The sequence below is a fragment of the Gymnoscopelus braueri genome (assembly GCF_963280865.1).
Source record: "Gymnoscopelus braueri genome assembly, chromosome: 5".
NCBI classification, from domain to species: domain Eukaryota; kingdom Metazoa; phylum Chordata; class Actinopteri; order Myctophiformes; family Myctophidae; genus Gymnoscopelus; species Gymnoscopelus braueri.
The window spans coordinates 28,311,961-28,332,228 of NC_137606.1; the positions used below are offsets into that span (position 1 = coordinate 28,311,961).

The following is a 20,268-nucleotide window of genomic DNA, read 5'->3' on the forward strand; positions in this document are numbered from 1 at the left end:
ATACTTTCATTTAAGTAAAACATTGAGTACTTTTACCACCACTGACCACAGCTCTTTTTGTTTATTTTTTTTAAATATTCGACACTCTCGTGCAATGGAATATAAATTAAGATAAAATCAGCTTGATAAATGGATTATTTTTGTCCATCATTGATATTGTTATAGCCCAGCAGTGGTTCTCAATGTTTGGTCCTGGGACCCCCAGGGGTCCGTGACGGGTTCTAGGGGCCCCCCAGAAAAATGATGACCGTCGCTAATATATAATCAAAATCAGTTTAACCACTTTAACCCTATTTTCTAGTTTGGCTATTCAAAACTAACTTGTGGTTAGAGTGTCCACTCTGAGACTGGGAGGTCAGGTCATACCGGGTCATACCAAAGACTCTGAAAATGGGACCCAATGCCTCCCTGCTTGGCACTCAGCATCAAGGGGTTGGATTGGGGGTAACCCTGTGACATACTAGCGCCATGTCCAGGTGTAATTGTGCATCAAGCTGCATCACGATACAGAAAAGGGAGATAGGCTCCTGCCTATGGGCCTTACTTACATGTACTTATTACTTATCTACAAGCTCACAACGGCTCGCAGCGCGAGGCGTGTGAGCTTGTATATCGGCTATTTTCACAATATCTATCTGTAGAACACAGTCAGAATTGAAAACCTCAACACCTACATTCCAAGTGCTTATCAGGGTGGGGGGTCCCCAGTTCAAATATGATTATTTTGGGGGGTCACGGCCTGAAAAGGTTGAGAACCACCGGTCTAGAAGTAACGTCGACTTTGTAGACAACTGAAAAGGCACCAAAATCGTGTCTCCAAGTACACAGATGAGATAGAACACAAGCCATGAATCAAGTAGCAAAAGAATTTAACTCCTTTATTTGGACTGTCCATCTCATGAATGCTGCAGTTCAGACCAGTCAAACATACAATGAGTGACAGTAAAAAGGTAGTGTGTGTAAGCATGGGATGCAAAATGTTCATTCATAAAATATTAGAAAAATGTTTGGGGAGTCATTAGAATTAAATATAAATTGTACAAGACAAAGATGCAATATAGCCTACAACTGACTGCTTTATTCACTAAGCCAGGCAGGGACATAGACAATATCTGACGGACCACTTGGTAGTAGCCATCATATCACATAGGATTTGTACCTCATAGTGGTGGCTTGGTATGTGAAAATATATCCAAGGCTGAACTTATGAAGTGCATTTTCTAACCCATTTCGCCCATCACTGGAATGTAAACACGGAGTAAACATATTCCTTGGCCTGTTATTAGTGTCTGTTCGGTTATACACATAGTCACATTATTTGCAGCTCAGATAATCATTTTCATCTCCTGCTGCATATTTCCATAATGCATAGGCACCTGTAGCAATGCACCAATACCTTTTTTTTCCTCTATCTGTAGTATTTATTAACAGTATTGTACTGTTACAAGTCTCACAAGGTTCCAACCTTTGCTGAGGTTATCAAAATGAGTATCTGAGCCATATAACATAAGAGCATCGATATACAGTATAGCTAATACGCTTCATCGTTTAAAATAAGATAACAGAATCTTAAATTGGTCAACCATAGAAGTCTCTTCATGGGTATGAATCTGATGCATTCACCAAGTCAGATATATCCAAGAGCCTGCTCTGAAGAAAACCATGACTAGAACACTATTCAGGATCATTCTGCAATCGACAGAGGAAGATGTGGCCATCTGTGCATTTCAGGCACCACATGAACAGTTCTGTCAGCATGTGAGAACAGTTTAATCATAAGGCCTGGAAAACTGTTCTTTTCACATCACTCCACAACCATATAGGAAGGCTGTGCATACCTCACTTGAAATATCTACCAAGACACTGAACTAGAGTTGGTAAATAAGGGGTAGAAGGTATCTGTTGTCAAGCTATACCCTGCCAGCTCATTTATGAGAAGGCTTCAGTACTTTAATGTGTTACATAGTGAGACAATGATGAATGACATCACATAGCATGAAACGGGCATATCCCAGCGAGATGTAAACAGTGACATTTAGGCGGTATTAACATAGAACATTAGTTGCAACATTTCTGCTCTCTTGTTGGTGATCCTGAGCATCACCAACCACCATGACTATTCTGTCCTCTATCTACAACAGTGCTGAATTAGTGTGGCAAAAACATGCAATTATAGAAAAAAGCATAAGTTATCAATATCAAGGGAGAGTAAAAAATACAAGTGGAAAAGACAATCTGTAAATAACCATGTTTACTGAACAGACCAGCTATGGCTCTGCAGAAATAATATGCGAATGGTTATCCCTGCCTTATGATTCAACCAAAAGTGATCCAAAAGTTAAGACCATATTACACTTACATGCACCTCCGCTCTGCCACATTCAAACACAGAGGCTGTATTAGACAGTTTTTGAGATTCAACACTGATACCACATGATAATGTTAGTTTTTTTTGTGTGACTGAAACATAGAAGGACTCAAAACGGAAAATATGGACATTTCCAAGCACCTTGAAAAGTATGAATCATCAAATCTCCACACTGGCCATTTTGAGGAGAGGGCACGGTGAGGGCGAAGAGGTGAGTACTGATGGAGCTTCATCTGCAATTTACAGAACCAATCATAAGGGGGCCAGAGGGTTGAAATGGGTTTCATTAAGTTTCCTCAACCTGCATTAAATTGTAAATTGAAAACAGACACTTACCCTCCCCTCTTATCAATTCAATATAAAATCAGCACTCACAGCTCACCCGTCCTTATTGAACCCTGTGGGGATTCCTCGGCACACATTGAGATTCATCATCATTTGTGTAGTAGGGCACATAATATTAACAGACATGCCACAGTTGGCATGAATTCTTTAAACTTCCGTTATTCCTTTTTTAAACAAATATAGCATTCTGTTGCATTTTTCTGCATCATTCTTGAATTAACAATCACGCAGCCCTTCTCTTTGGCTTTGTAGAGGTAAGAAGAGTAGGACACAGTCGTTATACCTTGTCTGTGTTTTAAGGAAATTAACCAAGACAATGTGTATTATCTGTGATTCAATTGCAAACCCGCTTCTCCTCAATACCTTTAGTCGTACTTGCTTGCCTCAGTCACAAAACACATAAGAGGAGTTATAGGTGCCCATACATTTTCCTCTAATGTATTTGGGAGCGGGGCAGAGAGATAAGACAAAGAACCAAGGAAAGCCTTTTAAGCTTCAAGCAATACATGCCCTTGATAGTACTGGCTACAGAACAAGCAGTAGGGGTGGGATTTGTGGCTGTGTTTCTGAATAAATTCCTAGATACAGGTAGAGCCTCTGTGTGAGTGTATCGGTGTATCAATTAGAGCTCAATTTCAAAGATTATATGTGCATGTGAGGAGGAGAAAAGTGCCTTATTCCTCGTTGGGAAAGGTTTGACTTAAATATTTCATGGGGCGTGAGCCGTGACTGTCAGTGTTTGTTTGTTTATTTTTTTTGCTGGGAGGAGAAAAAGAGTAACACAGGGCAGAACCCCTTTAAGACAGCACCGATCCGCCATTTTCCTCTCAGACTACGGCAAACTGAGTCTGCACATCATGTCACAGTCCTGCAGACAACATGGAGCAGTTTGCACAATTAACCTCTTCTCCCTCCGGCAATATAATAATCATCTGTATTCCATTTATAATAAACTTAGTTGTATATAATAAAGTACAAAAATATCAGAGAACATATACACAGTTTTTGTCGTTTTGTAGTGACCATTTTGCCTTGTTTTCTGAAGCATATATCTTGTGCTGGGCGATGAGAAGCTGAACAGGCCTCACTGTGAAGTGAAGTTTGTTATTCTTCCTTTTCTCTGCTTTTCATATTGTTGATGTTCGGTCTATTCCATCTGAGGAGGAGATTGGAGATGAAAATAAGTGAACATAAATATTCCACCCTCTGTAAACCAATCTGTATGAAAAAGGGACCCAATTATAAGTCAATACTAGAAAAGCCAGTGGACCAAAATCACTACACAGATCAACCGAGACACCAGTTTCACTTGATGCTTGGAAGCAAATTTGGTTGTAGATTTACACCAGAGCATTAAGTGACAGGTCATTAAGGGCAAAAATCGCTTGAATTTGTCTTCCATGCCTAACTGGCCTGTCACAAAATGCCAAACACAAACATCCATGTCCATTAATACCTTGGCAAAAGCAACCGGTTGCTACTAGAAGGAGGTCTATCAAGCTGTCGCCAAATGGGGAAATGGTGTATCAAGGGCACGACTGGTCCACAAGGCTGTGTTGGTTGCATTTAAGGATGAGCTTCTGGGGCTTCTCATTCTTTGATTGAGATCTGTATGCTTTTGCTTCAATTATTGTTGCGTCCCCTTCCTTGTTCATTTGAATATACTGAAAACCCCTTTTTGCCTTGATCTGGAGGATATCACAGAGCTTGTGCGAGGACGTGCTGTGATTGGCCAGTAGTCACTTTGATAGGCAGTTGTGCCTAATACAAGAACGCTCACCCCAAAACACGCTTGATTTAGATATTTCTGGCCACCAGAACGATGATTTACGATTCTGTCTCTATCGGGACGTAACTTGAACGGCACTGAGTCGGCTGAAGCGGACTTCGCAACGTTCGGCTCGGCCGCTCGCTCGCCTGAGCTCACTCGGCGGTGCCTCTCGTGGCTCAAGTCCGCATTTTTTATGCCTAACTACTTCCTAACTTAATATTAAGGGCTGTAGTCTGTTCTCACCAAGAGGGCCAAGTGGTCCACCTCGCTGGGGGCGACAAACTATATACCTAACCTTAATAAAATAATTTGCGACGCATTTTAGATATGTAAATAAATAGCATTGGGGACTGAAAGTCTAATGCTCATCTTGGCACGCCACCAATTTAGCTGGTAATTTAGGGTTTCGGGAGTTATTTAAATGGTAGACGAAAGGCAGTTACACGCGCGTCACAGAAGCGGGGCGTGGTTATAGCACAAGCTGTATAAGCTTTGGAATGATGCGTCCTTTATGCATCCTAAGTCTGGTCCACACTTGCAGTACTGGATTTGGCCACTTCGAAATCCTTGCTTCAAAAATGGGGGCGTTGTGATTAGCTGAGACACATGGGGGAATCACAGGGGGAGTGCTCAATTTGCTTCATGTGATAACCTATTACATATGCCATGGCTTGCCAACTCAAACAGCATGCTCGCTGACTAACAAGGCCATCAGCTGATTGGCACGGAGAATCGCTCACCTAGCAACTTGTTTGGGTGAGCCTCACCAGCTTAAAGGTGTCCCTTGCTTGTGTTTGTAAAAGTCAAGCATTTATTGTAAAACCGTGCAAATATGCAGGACGTTGGGTGCACCAAAACGAGCACCCCGCAGAAAATCTGGCGTGGGAATTAGTTTATGCTTACAAACAAGACAAGAATAGCAACAGTAACTACAGTGGGCAAGACCAATATATAATGGCCACACAACAAAACATAGAAAATATGCCGCAATGTCAACATAAAGGCTACTGGACTAAATATGGCCATAAGACGGTTAGCAGATATTTTCAGGACAAATTTGGACAAAGATTGGCATGATCTCATAAATGAGATTTTAATGGCCACATTAAAATTAGTGTGGCAAAGTGTTGCAAAAACCATGTCTGTCTCCACACTTGACTTAACTGTGCTTCAGTACTGATCTAATCCTGGGAGTCTTGCATAAAACAATTTGACACAGAGTTTTTAAGGTTAAAATTAAAAAGCATGACACATAAGAAAGAAACCATAGTTCTAAAACAAATGTTGATGGCATCATTCTAGAGAGCCAGGACACGTTTCCAGGTGTAATCTAAAGTGATGCAGTTGACAAAGAGAGAGGGAAATGCAAGGAACAAGTTGAGGGCAAATGCATAAATGAAAATAAAATAGGGAATTGTCTGTACACCTGTCCCACTATTGTAGAAATCCTGATAATGGTCTAACTCAGTCTTTAGCCTGCAGACAACATAATGTGCATGAACTTTCATTTGTTGTTTCCCGTTCTTTGAGGTGTGTGCTTTGTCTGGAGGTGGTGAGCCTACTTATGCCTCATTAATGTTTATTTTCGTCACACCGAAAATAGCAGATCTACAAGCTCACAACGCCTCGCAGATGCAACGCGTTGTGAGCTTGTAGATCTGAAGCATAAATCGGGCTTCAGTGTGGAACTGCCAGGCAGCAAAATAGGAAGTCATTATCAGCATGCAGTTCTAATTAATGGCCCAGCAGATGTCGCTACTTCCCTTCCTGCTGGCTGCAGAAGCATTTTTACTCCATTCAAGTGAATGAGGTTTTGGCCAGACTTTATCCACCTGTTTCCTAGGCTTTTCACTTCCTGTGTGTGTTCCACTTCCTGTCGATTTGATCCAATGAAATCCAATGAAACTGGTCAGATGACTAATGATATCCAATGAAATCCAACAGGAAGTGGAAAACACACAACCTAGGAAACAGGTGAATACTTATTTTTATTACCTCAGTAAACATTTTCATAAATACTTTGTTTTCAATCGCTAGTTTAAAGTATTTTTTCAATTTCAATGCGTTTAGTAAATTATGGTCCCATTAATTAAAAAATGTTATGATAAAGTAGGGTATGTTTCTAGGGCTTCTACTGGTTCTACCGAGTGAAGACCCGCCCTCGCTGCGGTTGCAGCCAATAGCAGTCGTTTCCGGTTGCTTTTCGGGTAAGTTGGGGGGATTTGAATTTGCCGAAAAAATGGCTTCAAAACGGGGTCTGTAGAAACTAATGGGTCACTTGATGGTTCCCTTCGTCCATATCCTTTTTACAGTCTATGGGAAGTGCTGAGGACACTTACCCCCTAAGGCATGCTCTGTCATACTGAGGCACAGTGACTCCAGCGTGGGGTTGATTTCCAGGTCGCCACCTGGAACTTGGCATTCTGAAGGAATGAGAAACATACATAGTACTCAGTACCCTAGAAACACCATTATAGCAACTTTCAGAACTACACGCACAAAGAATTTTCATTCACACCAAATGACATCCAAAACTGATTAAATCACATTTTATCTTCTGAAATAATATTTTATATATTAGACCACAAATAGGCTTTGCCTGATTTTAGGCAACGTTACATAATGAATTTACAAATAAAGCCACACATAAAAATCATGTTGTCATCATCATTCAATGTTTATCACGACTCCCAATATGATGTGCACTGATTTGTGTGAGTTTTGGACAAAATCCGTAGAAGTTGTAACAAAAAGTGTGTTTTGATAAAAATGCTAAATGGCTGGAAATCTAGTTAGGCGGAAATTGGCCTACACTATTAGGGTCACGATTCAAGGCATCCAGGGACACATTATTTTTGATTGTACGACCTACGGGTCAAAGGTTATGCGCCAAAACATAAAGAAAGATTTTGGGTGGATTCTTCCTCGTCTTACTGGGAGTGTGCATGCAAGGTCTGACCACAATCGGTGTAATCTCTGCCTTCCGGCCAGGCAGAGATAATAACATATCTGTATGATATTGGAGGATTAAAAAAAATTATAATCACAGTTTTGTTTATTTCAGGATTCAGAAGAATAGACAAATATAAGAATATGCAGAGTCAAGTAATATCAAAAGTAAAAAAAATATATAAGAAATATAAGAATTGTGGAGGATTCAATATATTACCCAGTCCTGTGACACTACATTAAAGAAAACAAGCTATTGACACCAGGGTATTCAGTTCCTGTGAGACTGAACCTTAATGGGTAAAACAAAGGTCCTCTCATTATAATGGTAACATGTGTGGAATGGCATCTAAAACTATCTCAACACTAGCCTGGTAAACCCTCCCTCCGGAAATCTCATTTCTATTTGATTCCAGGAGTGAGTCTGGCCTGATAGCCCATTCTGCAATATTGGCTATGGGCTGGAGTTGGGCGGGAGTAATAACGTTGACTGACAACCCCTTCAGCCAATGATAATTTTCCCCCTTCAGCCAATCAGCAGTTCACCAGTCTAATGTGACGCAACAGGACTTTTGAGACGGCCAATGCCCAAAATGGGTTGCCTTATTCGGATACATGGGTGTCACTGCCCGCCCCTACCGGTTCTCTAAATTTTTATTTTTAAATAGGCTTTGTCATGATTAATTTACCACATATATGAAGTTAAACAACTAAATTCTATCCAAACGATTTCTTATAAGTAAATTCCGTGCCTCAAAATAGAAGTTAGAGAGCTTTTTGAAGTAAAAAAATAGCGGAGAATATAGCGGACAAGAAAAAGATGGCTGCCGTTCGTGTTTTGGGCTCACTCGAACTCGCCACCTGATTGGCCAACTGCCGCTGTCAATCACAGAACGATGTGCGACGACGCTGATAGGCTCGGTTAGTTGGTAATTCCACTAGAAACCCCCACAATGGGCTATCAGGCCAGACTCACTCCTGGAATCAAATAGAAATGAGATTTCCGGAGGGAGGGTTTACCAGGCTATCTCAACACACCCTTAATTAATAATAACACTATTCAAATTACTGCTAAGGTCTGTGGAATCATTTCTATAATGAAGACGTGAGGTTAGAAAAAATATTCCATCCTGAAAGTGTGAATGACTAACAACATGGGTGGGACATAATGAACGTGTAAATTAATGCTGTGGTGCAGTGTTGGTGTGATGATGGAGGTGGGCCATGTATAATAACCATGTTAATATGTCACTGTACAATACCTTGCTGCTGGAACAGAAGCATGGTTTGCGGGGATGTGTGGACAGGCAGCGAGTGGGTTCGTTGCACGGAACTGCGACTCTGACTTGGCATGCTGTTACTGCCCCCGGGGTTGGCAAACCATAAGTTCTACAACATGGAAAACACCAGTTCTCATTAAGAAATTGTCACTCACCTAATGGGGTTTGAAACTTTTCTTTCCCGTCTATTCGGCAAAGTCAATATAAAAACAAATTATCTTTGAGCTACGATAATGATAATAAATGGCCTCGGGTCGGATTCGAACCAGGGCTGGTTGCGGGAAAGACTATAATAATGTATGTGGCATGCGATCTTACCAGGTGAGCCACTGTGGCTCCCTGGTGATGGATAATGTTTGCCAACTGAAAAGGCCAAATCCCCTCTCCAGGATTAAGTTGAAAAATATCTTATTTGGCAATGCAGCTTCACCACTGTGTTAAAAGTGGCTTAACCTCATTCATAATTCGATTGTACGACCATGTCCCTTGCCAAAAATAACTGATTTCCAAGTGTAAAACATATACTGAAGTATAAATGATGCTTTTGACGAGCCAGGAACAGAGCTACTGACTTGTCTACCCTGACTTCCCAGAGCAGGGTTAGTGAGGCTGTGGCGTGGGGAAACTCCTCCGATGCCACCTGGACTCAGGAGCCCCATACGACCGGCTGGGAGCCCACGAGGGGCCAACTGGAACTGCCTCTGTCCCCGGCGCGCCAGAGCTCCACTCACAGAGCCTGCTGTGGGGAGAGAGTTGGACCCGTACGCCCAACTAGATCGAGTACAGAGAGGAAAGAAACTACATTAGACATTTTTAACCCATTAAGACCTGGAACTGTGTCATTTTTAGATTTGAGCTAAAAAGCATTATTTGACACTTTGGCTATTCAAAAATAGCAGATCTACAAGCTCGTAGCGCGGCACCGAGTGCCGCGCTACGAGCTTGTAGATCTGCTATTTTTGGAAAATGTGTGCAAATCTTTGAATATATATATTTTTAAAGCGAAAATGTTTAACTCAAATCTTTGCTTCTGGGGTCCCTGGAACAAAATATTTTGATGGGGGTCCGCGGCCAAATACATATAATTTTGGGGGTCCTTGACATGAAAAAGATTGAGAACCACTGATATAGAAACATACGTTTTTCAGAATACTGTTGAGATTTCAAGCTCACACAAATTTATCTTTTGGATCTCGGGCTAAAAAGTTTGGGAACCACTGGTGCAGAGAACTGGATATTCAAAGAGTATGGTTATGTCAAATACTGCACAGTGTTATTTGACAGCAACAGACAGAGAAAGAGGAATAGAAAAGTTACGCAAAAAAAAGTTAAAGACAGCATGGAAAAACCTCAGGGAATGCTCCACTCAGCTGGTTTGACATCTCTCCTGCTAAAATAAATAGATCAAAGGAGATGCAGAGCCAACACGGTCTCACCCTTTCTGTCGGTACACAGGCATGTCCAGCATGGCTTTTCGGGGGAACAGGCGGAGCAATTTGAGGACCTGCTGCTTCCAGGATACAACTCTTTTCTTCTGTGTTTCTGTGAAAGCCTGACAGAGTAACGAACAGCAGAGAAGGATGTTAGCACTCCAAACACTAAAGAAAAAGAAGGAGGAAGTCCGCACACTGTTCTCAAGCTCCAAGAAACTAACTTTTTTATTTTTGCAACGTTTCGACCTTCTAGGTCTTCAAAGGGTTTCAAACTCAATCCATATGACTAGGGTTGGTGGGTTTTTTTCGTCAAAATTCAACATTTTAAATATAATTCAATTCAATATATTAAAAATATACACATTTCAATACATATTGTATATTAAATGTTCTCATAAGGTTTCTTATAGTGTTACAGTGTGGAAGTAAACAGGAAATAAAAAGCTTGACTCATTCTCACCTCATGTGTCAGACACTTTTCAATGAGCTGAAGGTAGCAGCTGATGTTCTCCTCATCTGGCCTTGACACCAACAGCTGGGTGCATACTGCAAATCAGAGGCAAGGTTTACACATCACTACATAAATGTTAACGCAGCAAATCTGATCACCCGACACACCAGGCCAGCTCACCTTGCAGGCCCCCACTGGGACACAGCACTAAAAAACACATGATGTCCAGCGTACCTTTACCCATTACACGTGTGAACTGTCCAGCGATGTCACCGTCTGAGATAGGTGTAGCTGAGGACTCTCCATCGCAAGGAGGGGGGTTGTGGGACTGAAAACCGTCTGTGGCCAGCTCTTTATCTGACCCAACCTTGCCCTCTAAGGAGGATTCTGAGGTGATCTGAACTGCACTGGGTGGGGTGTAGGTCTTCATGGGTGTGATAACAATTTGCTGTAGCTCCTGGAGGGCATTACGCAAGTTTCCACCTTCCAAGATGTCCTGCCAAAGGAGGTTTAGATAGGTTATTCAATTAAAAATATAAACAGCAGGTAAATAACCAAGGGCGCTTTTGATTAGCAGTAGCACAAATAAAAATCATCAACGCTGCAAATAATTTGCATTACCTTCTCTAAAGACTTGAGCACACTTTGCCTTTCTCGCAGTTTCTGAATGCTCAAGGCAATCTTGTGCCGTGCGCCTTTAGTAACATTCTGAAAAGGAGAAATAGGGAAGATAAAATGGGCTGCACGAAAATCCGGAAAGTTACTTCTCATTGGGCTGCTACACAATGCGTATAGTTGCTAAATAACAAACCTAATGACCATCTGTTTCATTAAAGCTATGACGCAAAGGCAAAGATCACACCATTTATAACAAGAATGGCTCTATGTAACTGCAGGGTGCATTGCTTCATTTCATGCCTCGTTGGCGGTGGGTGTATCATGGGGTCTGAGGATAACGTTCACAACTAATGAGGGGTGGAATGATCAAAACCTAGCCCTGGTGAATGATAATGTAAAAATGACAAACCTGCGACTCTAGGTGGTGCTCTGTCAGAATCATCATTTCCTCATATGTCATCTGGGAGAACAGTGATGCATATTTGTGAAGACGGAGGCTCTTCAACCAAGTGGGGACATCTTGACCAGCCATACGATGACATACAAATATGCAGAGGGGACAGAAAATACAAATACTTTGTTTGTATGACTGTTGCAGTGATGTTGCTAGGTTTTCAATGTAATGGGTCCCGGGTCCCAGCGACATTTTATGAGTCCCAGGGAAATTAAAATGTCCTAATAAAATGTAAAAGTGCAGCGTTTAAGTTGTGTTTGATCTTATATGGTGATACTATGGTTATACAGTATCAATGTAGAAAATGTATCTGAAAGAAATAAACTATATTACTATATATATATATATATATATATATATATATATTCTTCTAAACCTGACAACCTTAATATTTGCCTAATAAAAGTATGCAAACATAGGACAGTAGGCTATATAAAGAACACCAAAGCACCAAAATATAGTAAAGTAAAATAAATATACATTGCAAATTAAATACTTTGGTGGCATTTAAATATGGTTGCATTTTACACCACTATAACAACTTTTTGACTTTCGTTCCAACCTTTGAGGTGTGCATCGGCCTTCTTCACAAAAGACACCACTATATCAACAATGAACAATCACTATGTTTTACAAGAAATGTGTTATACTAAAAAGTGTGACCCATAAAATCTGGTCAGCTCACGGCATACACGGTACAGAGTCGACCCCCTGCTTTCCCACTGGATCGTAGTAACTTCAACTTGGCGACGCCCCTAGTCACTGCGTCGTTTAGGTTCAACATTATATAACTTTTAATATGCCATTGGCTGTTTGTGTTCTTTTTGGAAATAATGAAAATCCGCTTGTATAGGAAAATAAAAAAATGTCCCAAAAATATAAAAAGCTACTCCTATGGAAAGGCTATTATATATTAGTTTACTTATAAGGACTAGCTGTTTTACTCATGATACAATTTGTCTTTCATAACAGATACATACGCAAGATAATCCCCAGACAAGAGAAACAAAACACCAAGAAAAGAAAACGTTTCAGTCATAAGTAGCCTAATAAATGATTAGTAAAAAATCCGACTTCACTGTAGTAGCCTTTTCATAAATGATTTGTACTTAGCCTGTCGTGAAAGTTTATACTTAGAAAAACAAAAGCACTATTAGTAGCAAACTAGACATTTAGACTGGCATATTCCTTCATCCTCATAAGCGCTAATGCACGCAAATGTTTTCGCCAGGTTTTATTTTTGTTGTTTCTCATAAGCACGCGTCCGTTGTCCTTCAACAACACAGCCGTCTGCCCAAGCTCGGTGGCAAAGCTCGGGTGTGCAGTACAGAGCAGATACGTTGCCCCGGGCGTTATACTCAAATGTGTGACCCTATACAATCTGGTCAAAATGGCAGTGTCCAGGCGCTCGGGTGACGCAGTGGTAAAATCCCTGCCCACCACCACGGAGGTTGCGAGTTCGAATCCACCGTGGTGCATCCGGCTTTGTCGGCCGCCTGTGCGAACACAATTGGCCGGTGTTCGGGGGAGGGAAGCCGGTCGGGGAGGGTGATAAATATCCCAGCATGTATTCCAACGGGCTGCGGCGGCACCTGTCAGCGGGGAGTGTTGGGCGAGAGGAGTAGGACGAAGGCTCTATCTACGTCCTCCTGGTGGGGGCTCCTCACTGGCAGGTGAGTCAGTAGGATTCAACAGCAGTGACAACACAGAAATGTGTGTGGGAGGAATTAATTTGCATAACAACTAAATTGGGGAGAAAAAAGGGGTATAAAATAATTCTTAACATAACTCTTTTTTTTTAAACCCTATCGATCGTGTTTTTAGGTGATTTCTACGCGGATTTTGTTGTTCATAACTTAGGATAAAGTAGGATGCGGCCAGCTGGCCATGCAACATGGCAGTGTTTTTGATTTTTTTAACCGTGATTTTTCTTAACACATTGATTGCCTAGAACGAGTTAACTTTTTCTTTTTTTTTTTTTTGTATTTGACCCAAAGACCAAGGAGATATGATTAGTCGAAGATCTAGACTCCTATCCACTTCCTTGTTAACTTAAAACTTAAAAATTTTGTATCTCAGCTCCTGAGTACTTTTTTTTTTTCAATGAAAAATCTCTGGCAATAAACTGCAAAAAATCTGAAATAACTCAGGCAATCAATGTGTTAACATGTAAAATGCTGTTGACAACAGTGTGCGTCCCATGAACGCACGGACGGTGAGTTGGGTCTTTTCTTAATCATATGAATCAAGAGACGCAGGACGCAGGCCTAATATCAGCATCACTGCTGTTGGTAATGCACGTCTTTCACCTAAAGTAAAATGTGACTGCCCTTGAGCCTTATCAGATGGTGAAGTCTGACCTTTCATGCCACTGCCGTCCTCTTGAAAAGTGTTGCGCATAGAGCCTTGGTCTTCTGTCTGCTCACTGCCTGAAGAGGCCACGCTGCTCTGGGGGGACAGGGGAGCATGGTCTGTTGGGGCATAGGCCTGCCTGCCCCCCAGGTCTTCCTGGCTAAGCCACTCAGTTCCACATGCCTGAGGGCTGGAAGGGATGAGGGACAGGGTCTTCTTCAGGGGGCTGGGTTGTAGCTGCCCACCCATACCTGGCAAGGAAGCATGGCAATCCACGTAGAGAGATTTTTTAGAAATGTCATAGATCGTTTTGTGAATAGAGATCAAAATTCATACAACAAACAAAACAAAAAATAGGATGGCACAAGATTAACAACAGAAAATATCATTGAAATCTATGATTTTCAACTTCTACTTTCCGGGACTGATATTTGAAGAAAAAGGTAAAAAACGAAAATGCTACCTGTGTTATTGCTGTTGATGGGAGAAGACATCCCACCTGGAAAAGGCATGTGTCCGTTTTGGCCAGCTGGAGACGTGCTCGAGGAAGGGGACTTGTCTTGCCAGGCGAGGGCAGGGTCCAGGGCCTCGGCAGAGCTGGGCCACTCGTCAGAGCCCTGTCGTGGGTGGTAAGGGCTGGAGGGGGCCCGTGTGGAGGGTGCGTAGCCACTAGAGAGGTGCTCCTCCAGGTGGTTCAGCCACATGGCCAGGGATGTGCGGTCATCCAGGGTGGTGGCGGGGTGGATGAGAGCGTACGATAACAGTTGCCTGCTCTCCTCCACAAACAGGCTGCTCTCGATGGTGTGACTCAACACCTTCTGAAGCAGCTTCATGTACTCACATTTGGCCTCGCTGTTTCGTGGCTGCAGCAGAGGCAGGTGGGACAGCAGCAGAGACACCACCTTCTCCTTGGGCTCCTGGTGCCACTGACTGACAATAGCTGATTAGAGGAGGAAGCATACAGAGAAGGACTTGGGTCAAAATGTTTGTAAATTATTCGTTGACAGCAAGGTTTTAAAAAATATTAATTGCAATTAACTGAATACATCATGTAACCTGTCTGCTACCTGCATTGTTGGCCTCAGCTTCTAAGATGTGGATCTCTGTGCAGTCTGCCAGCCAGTGCTCAAGACAGATGTGCAAGAAGCGAGCCTGGGTGCGCGACACTCTCTTCAGCAGAGACAACAGTGCCACCGTCTGTTCACACTCATTCCAGCCCTTGAACCAATCCGTCAGGATTCCCACCTGGTCTCGGAACATCATGGCGTGTCTCCTCAGGAAGGAGAAGCGGAATGTGTCGGGAGAGGAGGCAGGGTACTGGGGAAGTTCTCTCACACACACACACACACACACACACACAGGGTCACTATAGCCCCGCACAGCGGAGGCTTGTTTGGAACAGTCCTGGGGTCCCCTCAGACTGGAGCGAAGGGCCCTCACATGTTTCAGGCACGAGAGTGGCTGCAGGAGTTTGCAGGTGGAGATGTCGTGAGAAGAACTGGTCAGTGTCTAGAATGGATTGTCACTCAAACGGTTGAAGGGGTCATCTCACTCTGGCACACACAGGATCACATCATCTTCATCCTACCGAATCAACAGACAGGGATAGAGTAGTTTAAAGAATGTTAATAGTCTATGGCATTAATCCATATTAAAAAGTTTGCCAGCCTAACATGTTCACTTCAGTAAAAAAAACATGGCCTAAGATGATAACGTACACCTTGCTTTGATAGGGAGTTTTTGACTAAATGGAGTTTTTGACTAAATGGATCAACCCAGCAAGAGGTAACGTCCATCCTAAGCACAATTAACAATGTCTTGCTATGTGGATGTAATATTTGTGGGGATTAATTTGTATCTTCCAAAGTTAGTAACAAGACAGCGAGACGACATTTTCTATTCTTGGAAAACAGTAGTTAAGTGACGTATGATCAATCCCGTCATGGTTGGGATTCTTGGAAGAAAACCGATTAATTATTTCTGGGCAAATCCTATTAAATATTTCGTGAAATTCTTATGACATAACTGAGACTTCTTTCCATAGACATATAAATGCCCGTAGACTGTTCCACTTCCTATAACTTAAGAGACTGTGTTGATCACAGAAAAAGCAGGTGCTGAAATTAGTAAAGGTTTTTAAAGAGACATAATGAAGTGTAACTAATAAGCGATCACTAGTAGGTAGGGTCCCGAAATACGGAATTGTCCCTCATTTGGAAACTAAGGGACACACTTAACTTATTACTATATACTTATTTTTGGGAATCAGTCAATGACACATCTTACAACTTCGAACAGATCATATACACATACAGTATACTATAATACAGGTTACCCACTTAAACCCTCTAGACTTAAGACCTCTAAACTGGACCAGAGTTGTCTCTGTACTTGGGCAGCTTTTTTCTGTCTACAAAAATAGCCTACAAATACAAGCCTACAAGCCCACAACGTCGCAACGTAACGTGCTGTAAATCTGCTATTTTTGGCTACTGTTCCCCCCAGTATGTGGATGCTGGGTTATGATCACCCTTTTCTGGACGTCCCTTATTTTTCTAGTAAATAAGGGACGCCCGGGCCAAGTGTCCCTTATTTGAATTTCAAGGTAGTTGGCAACCCTAATAACACAGGTAACTAAGTGACCACAGGTATGGATGGACATTGCACAACACTTACAACACTAATGCAGAAGGTTGCATAGTCATCAAATAGGCTACCACTGGCCAGATTAGAGTAGACTAATGACATTTAAATCATGTGTACCTGGAGCAGCAGGCAAGCAGAGCTAATTATAATGTAGAGATTATCTGAGATGACCAAGCTATAGGCACAGTAAAATCCTGTGTTCATTTAAATACATATTAAAATATTCAATGTTCACACTCAGTCTCAGGGTCATCAACTCCCATCACCATATATATACAGTAAAATCCTCACTGTTTACTGTTCATTTGTTTCTTTTTGATTACTACTCGTTTATATGATGTTTTTGCATAGTATTGTATATTTATCTGTCATTAAATGTTTCAATGAATTGAGTACACAGGACCCCAATGGAAACAAGCCATAGTGCTTTGTGGGAGTTTAATCCCTTTAGTAGACCTTGTATAGAACTGTACTTACTGTGCTTTTTTTTTGCACACTGTTAATAAAGTATTCAATCAATCTCGTAGTTAAATGAACACTCACTCACACACACACACACACACACACACACACACACACACACACACACACACACACACACACACACACACACACACACGTTCATTCCAGCTTCGTTCAATAATAAACCAACCTGTGGGGGACGATGGTACAAAATGTGTGGTGGTCGCCCCAGAGTGTTGTTCTGGTGTGTCCCTGCTTTTATGAACCTCTCTTATTATGTTTAGCAGCATTAGCTAACTAGCGTTAGCATGACAGCTAGGCCTCCTAGTACAGTGATGAAGAGGGAGCTTCAGTCAGAGTGTTGCCAGATGTTGCGAGAGAAACAAGCAACCAGGTCTATGAAAACAAGCCCAAAAGAAGCGAGCCCGGCATTCGCCTTTTAAACATAATACATTGGCTTTTTTTTTCTTTTAAGAATCTTGAAGAAAATTTGAAAACATGTGGAATATTTTTGACAAATGGGGGTCCCGAGCTCCCGACCCTGGCATAATATATTTTCAGATGGGGGAGGGGGTGCTCCGTAGACAAATACATGTTAATTTGGGGGTCCTTGACTTTAAAATTCAACACTGGTTTAAACAACAAATACTAAACACGCCCCACATAAGCAACTACACTTTAGAAACAAGCCGCCCCCCCCCTCCCAAACGCAACCACCAAAATATTTACAAGCAACTTACCAGAAAAACAAGCCCAACGTCGCTTGCAATAAGGGGACATGGCAACCCTAGGTTCAGTATTTGTATTGTTTAGCTAATATGCCGCTTTTTCTGCTCGTCCTCCGGCTGTCAGACCGTAGCTCATTCCTACCAAAAACGCCACACAGTAGTAGCTGGTAGTGATGCATCCACTGTGTGGATTCAGATGCTTCCAACGTTGTTTACCTTTTGTCAACAAAGTCACTTGTTAACGAGGCAGAGGCTAGCGGTGCTAATACGCTAGCTTAGCTTAGCTTCGTGGCTAAATGCTAGCGCTACTAGCCTCTTTGGCTAGCAGGTTTTCTTCTTCTGAATGCAATGATAACATTAGCTTAGTGTTAGAGAAGAGGCGTAGGTTTATCCGTCCGCTGCGTGGCGTTCCACGGTCATTTGTATTCCTTTACGTCGACGAGCTCGCGTGTATGGAGATTTATAATGTGGGATTATGTTTGTATAAAAGTGTGTTTATTGCAATGCAGAGATAATAGGGTGAGTTACACTGCTGGGAGAAATCTACTTGGATTCAGAGATGACGTAAGACGTTAATCTGACGTCATACGCTTGGGCGGTAGGCAACAGAGCTGCTCAACATTTGCACTTATTTTATTTACCCACACTAAGCACGTTTTGGTTGGATGTATCTCGGTATATTGTTGTTAATGTTGACTCTGACGTTTGTCTTTATTGGCAAAATGTTTGGGTTCAATAATGATAGTAATAATAACGATATAATGAGGTAGGTATTCATAATTAATTTGATCATCATTCTAGGTACATTTCATATACATAAATCCAAATTTGGTCATTCATTGTAATGCAGTACATTAAAACAATTTATGACTAAAAAAAATAAGAACGCTGCAAGAACTGTCCTTTTGTGGTCACTCTTTAATGTTTTCTGTTAGTAAATCCCCCTGGCTCTGATGTTGTTGTATTGATGTATTAATAACTTTGTTTGTGTTTTGTTTGGTTTGTTTTGTATTGTATGTCATGATTAATATAGATAAAGTTTTTGGGGAAAAAAGAAAGAAAAAACTGTCTGCCCCTACAATAAATACATAAATAAATACATGTTGGTAATTAAAGACAAATCCCCCCTTCAACTTCTTTGTGTGTGTGTGTGTGTGTGTGTGTGTGTGTGTGTGGTGCGTGTATATATATTTTATATGTGCCATTACAAACAAGGTTACCTTTTGGGTTTTCAGGCAGTGCTGCCCACTGATCTATAATAGGGCCCACTACTACAGTAATCAAAACAGCCCCCCAACCACTGGCTCAGTAATGTTGTAACTACTGTAATTAAGCCCAGTCCACACCAATCATTCACAAGGCAACTAGTTGCAACTTGCAACCAGTTGCAAAGAATTGCATTTAGCACAAATTCTGGGATATAGTTGCAAGTAGTTGCAGTTGCAACTAGTTGGTTGAATCATTGGTGTGGACTTCAATTAATTGAGTACAAACAAGCCATAGTGCTTTCTTGGGTATCCTCTTAACAGACCTTGTGTTGTACTGCTGTGCTTGTCTTTGCAAACTGTTAATAAAGTATTCAATCAATCAAAAACTGGTCTCAATAAATATGTTAACAGAACACATGATTAGTTAATTAGTAACTAATTACTAATTAGTTAAAGATTAATTTGTGATAATGTAAGTGTTATGTTACCAGTTATTAATGTATTAATCATAGCCATTCATTTATATATTAATTTACAGTGTATAATTCATCTCCAGTTATTCCTACATTATACAGTACATTCATGATTAATAACCTATGTCCCATTACAGCATGAACAGCAGCCTTATGGATGAACTGGAAGCTAGATACTGAGGCAATGATTAAAAAAAAAAGAAACACATTTGTTTTTTGTTGAATTAACCTCAACATAAACAAGTCAGCATGGACCTCCTAGCTAGATACTTTAGAAATAGTGAGGCATAGATTATGAAAGATTGTAAGTATAAACCAATACAAGCACATCTGATGTGGAGTGGATGCTCTTCTAGGTCAGTGGTTTTCTAACGTTTTATGTCAAACAAAGGACCTAAACTGTTTTTGTTACCACCGTGCTCCACTAGACTCTTCTTGTTGTCCTCATAACAATCATTGACAAGTGAAGGGTCACTCAGAATTACAAGATCAAGGAGTTTATTTTATATTTTTCCATATGCCTTTTAGATTAGAACGATTTTGTGCCGGGGACCCCCACAAGAGAATATTTTTGTTGTTGGGTTTTAGATTTTAGGTCTATTATACATTCACTCATTAAGATAACTTCTAGTTCTAGTGGTTTGAAATAAACTGTTACTAACCCCTGGAACCCTCCCCAGGGACCTGGGGGTCTCGAAGTGGGGAGAACCACGTAAAGAACTGATGCTAG

The 20,268-nt window shown here is 41.4% G+C and overlaps 1 protein-coding gene across 2 annotated transcripts; it reads right to left on the reverse strand.

Moving 5' to 3' along the window:
- Positions 1-864: 864 nt before the first annotated feature.
- samd4b (sterile alpha motif domain containing 4B) lies at positions 865-18,398 on the reverse strand. Of its 2 annotated transcripts, XM_080429621.1 has the most exons (14): positions 17,870-18,398; positions 17,320-17,453; positions 15,089-15,605; positions 14,485-14,961; positions 14,030-14,272; positions 11,625-11,734; positions 11,219-11,305; positions 10,832-11,093; positions 10,607-10,692; positions 10,150-10,265; positions 9,286-9,484; positions 8,696-8,822; positions 6,824-6,907; positions 865-3,869 (listed from the first exon to the last, which is right to left on the reverse strand). In XM_080429621.1, the coding sequence occupies exons 3-14, from the start codon at positions 15,282-15,284 to the stop codon at positions 3,841-3,843; spliced, it is 2,016 nt and encodes a 671-aa protein (XP_080285747.1). In that variant the 5' UTR covers positions 15,285-15,605; positions 17,320-17,453; positions 17,870-18,398; the 3' UTR covers positions 865-3,840. The 2 variants fall into 2 exon arrangements, with proteins under 2 accessions (XP_080285747.1, XP_080285746.1); XM_080429620.1 differs by lacking the exon at positions 17,320-17,453.
- Positions 18,399-20,268: the final 1,870 nt, after the last annotated feature.

What these genes read in the sequence shown, in the direction of transcription:
- samd4b (XM_080429620.1), bottom strand. Translation starts at nt 15,284, where the DNA reads ATGATGTTCCGAGACCAGGTGGGAATCCTGACGGATTGGTTCAAGGGC. An exon ending in AGCTGAGGCCAACAATGCAG is followed by an intron (nt 14,962 to 15,088) that starts GTAGCAGACAGG and finishes TCCTCTAATCAG; the next exon opens with CTATTGTCAGTCAGTGGCAC. An exon ending in GACAGAGCATGCCTTAGGGG is followed by an intron (nt 3,870 to 6,823) that starts GTAAGTGTCCTC and finishes TCTCCTCCTCAG; the next exon opens with ATGGAATAGACCGAACATCA.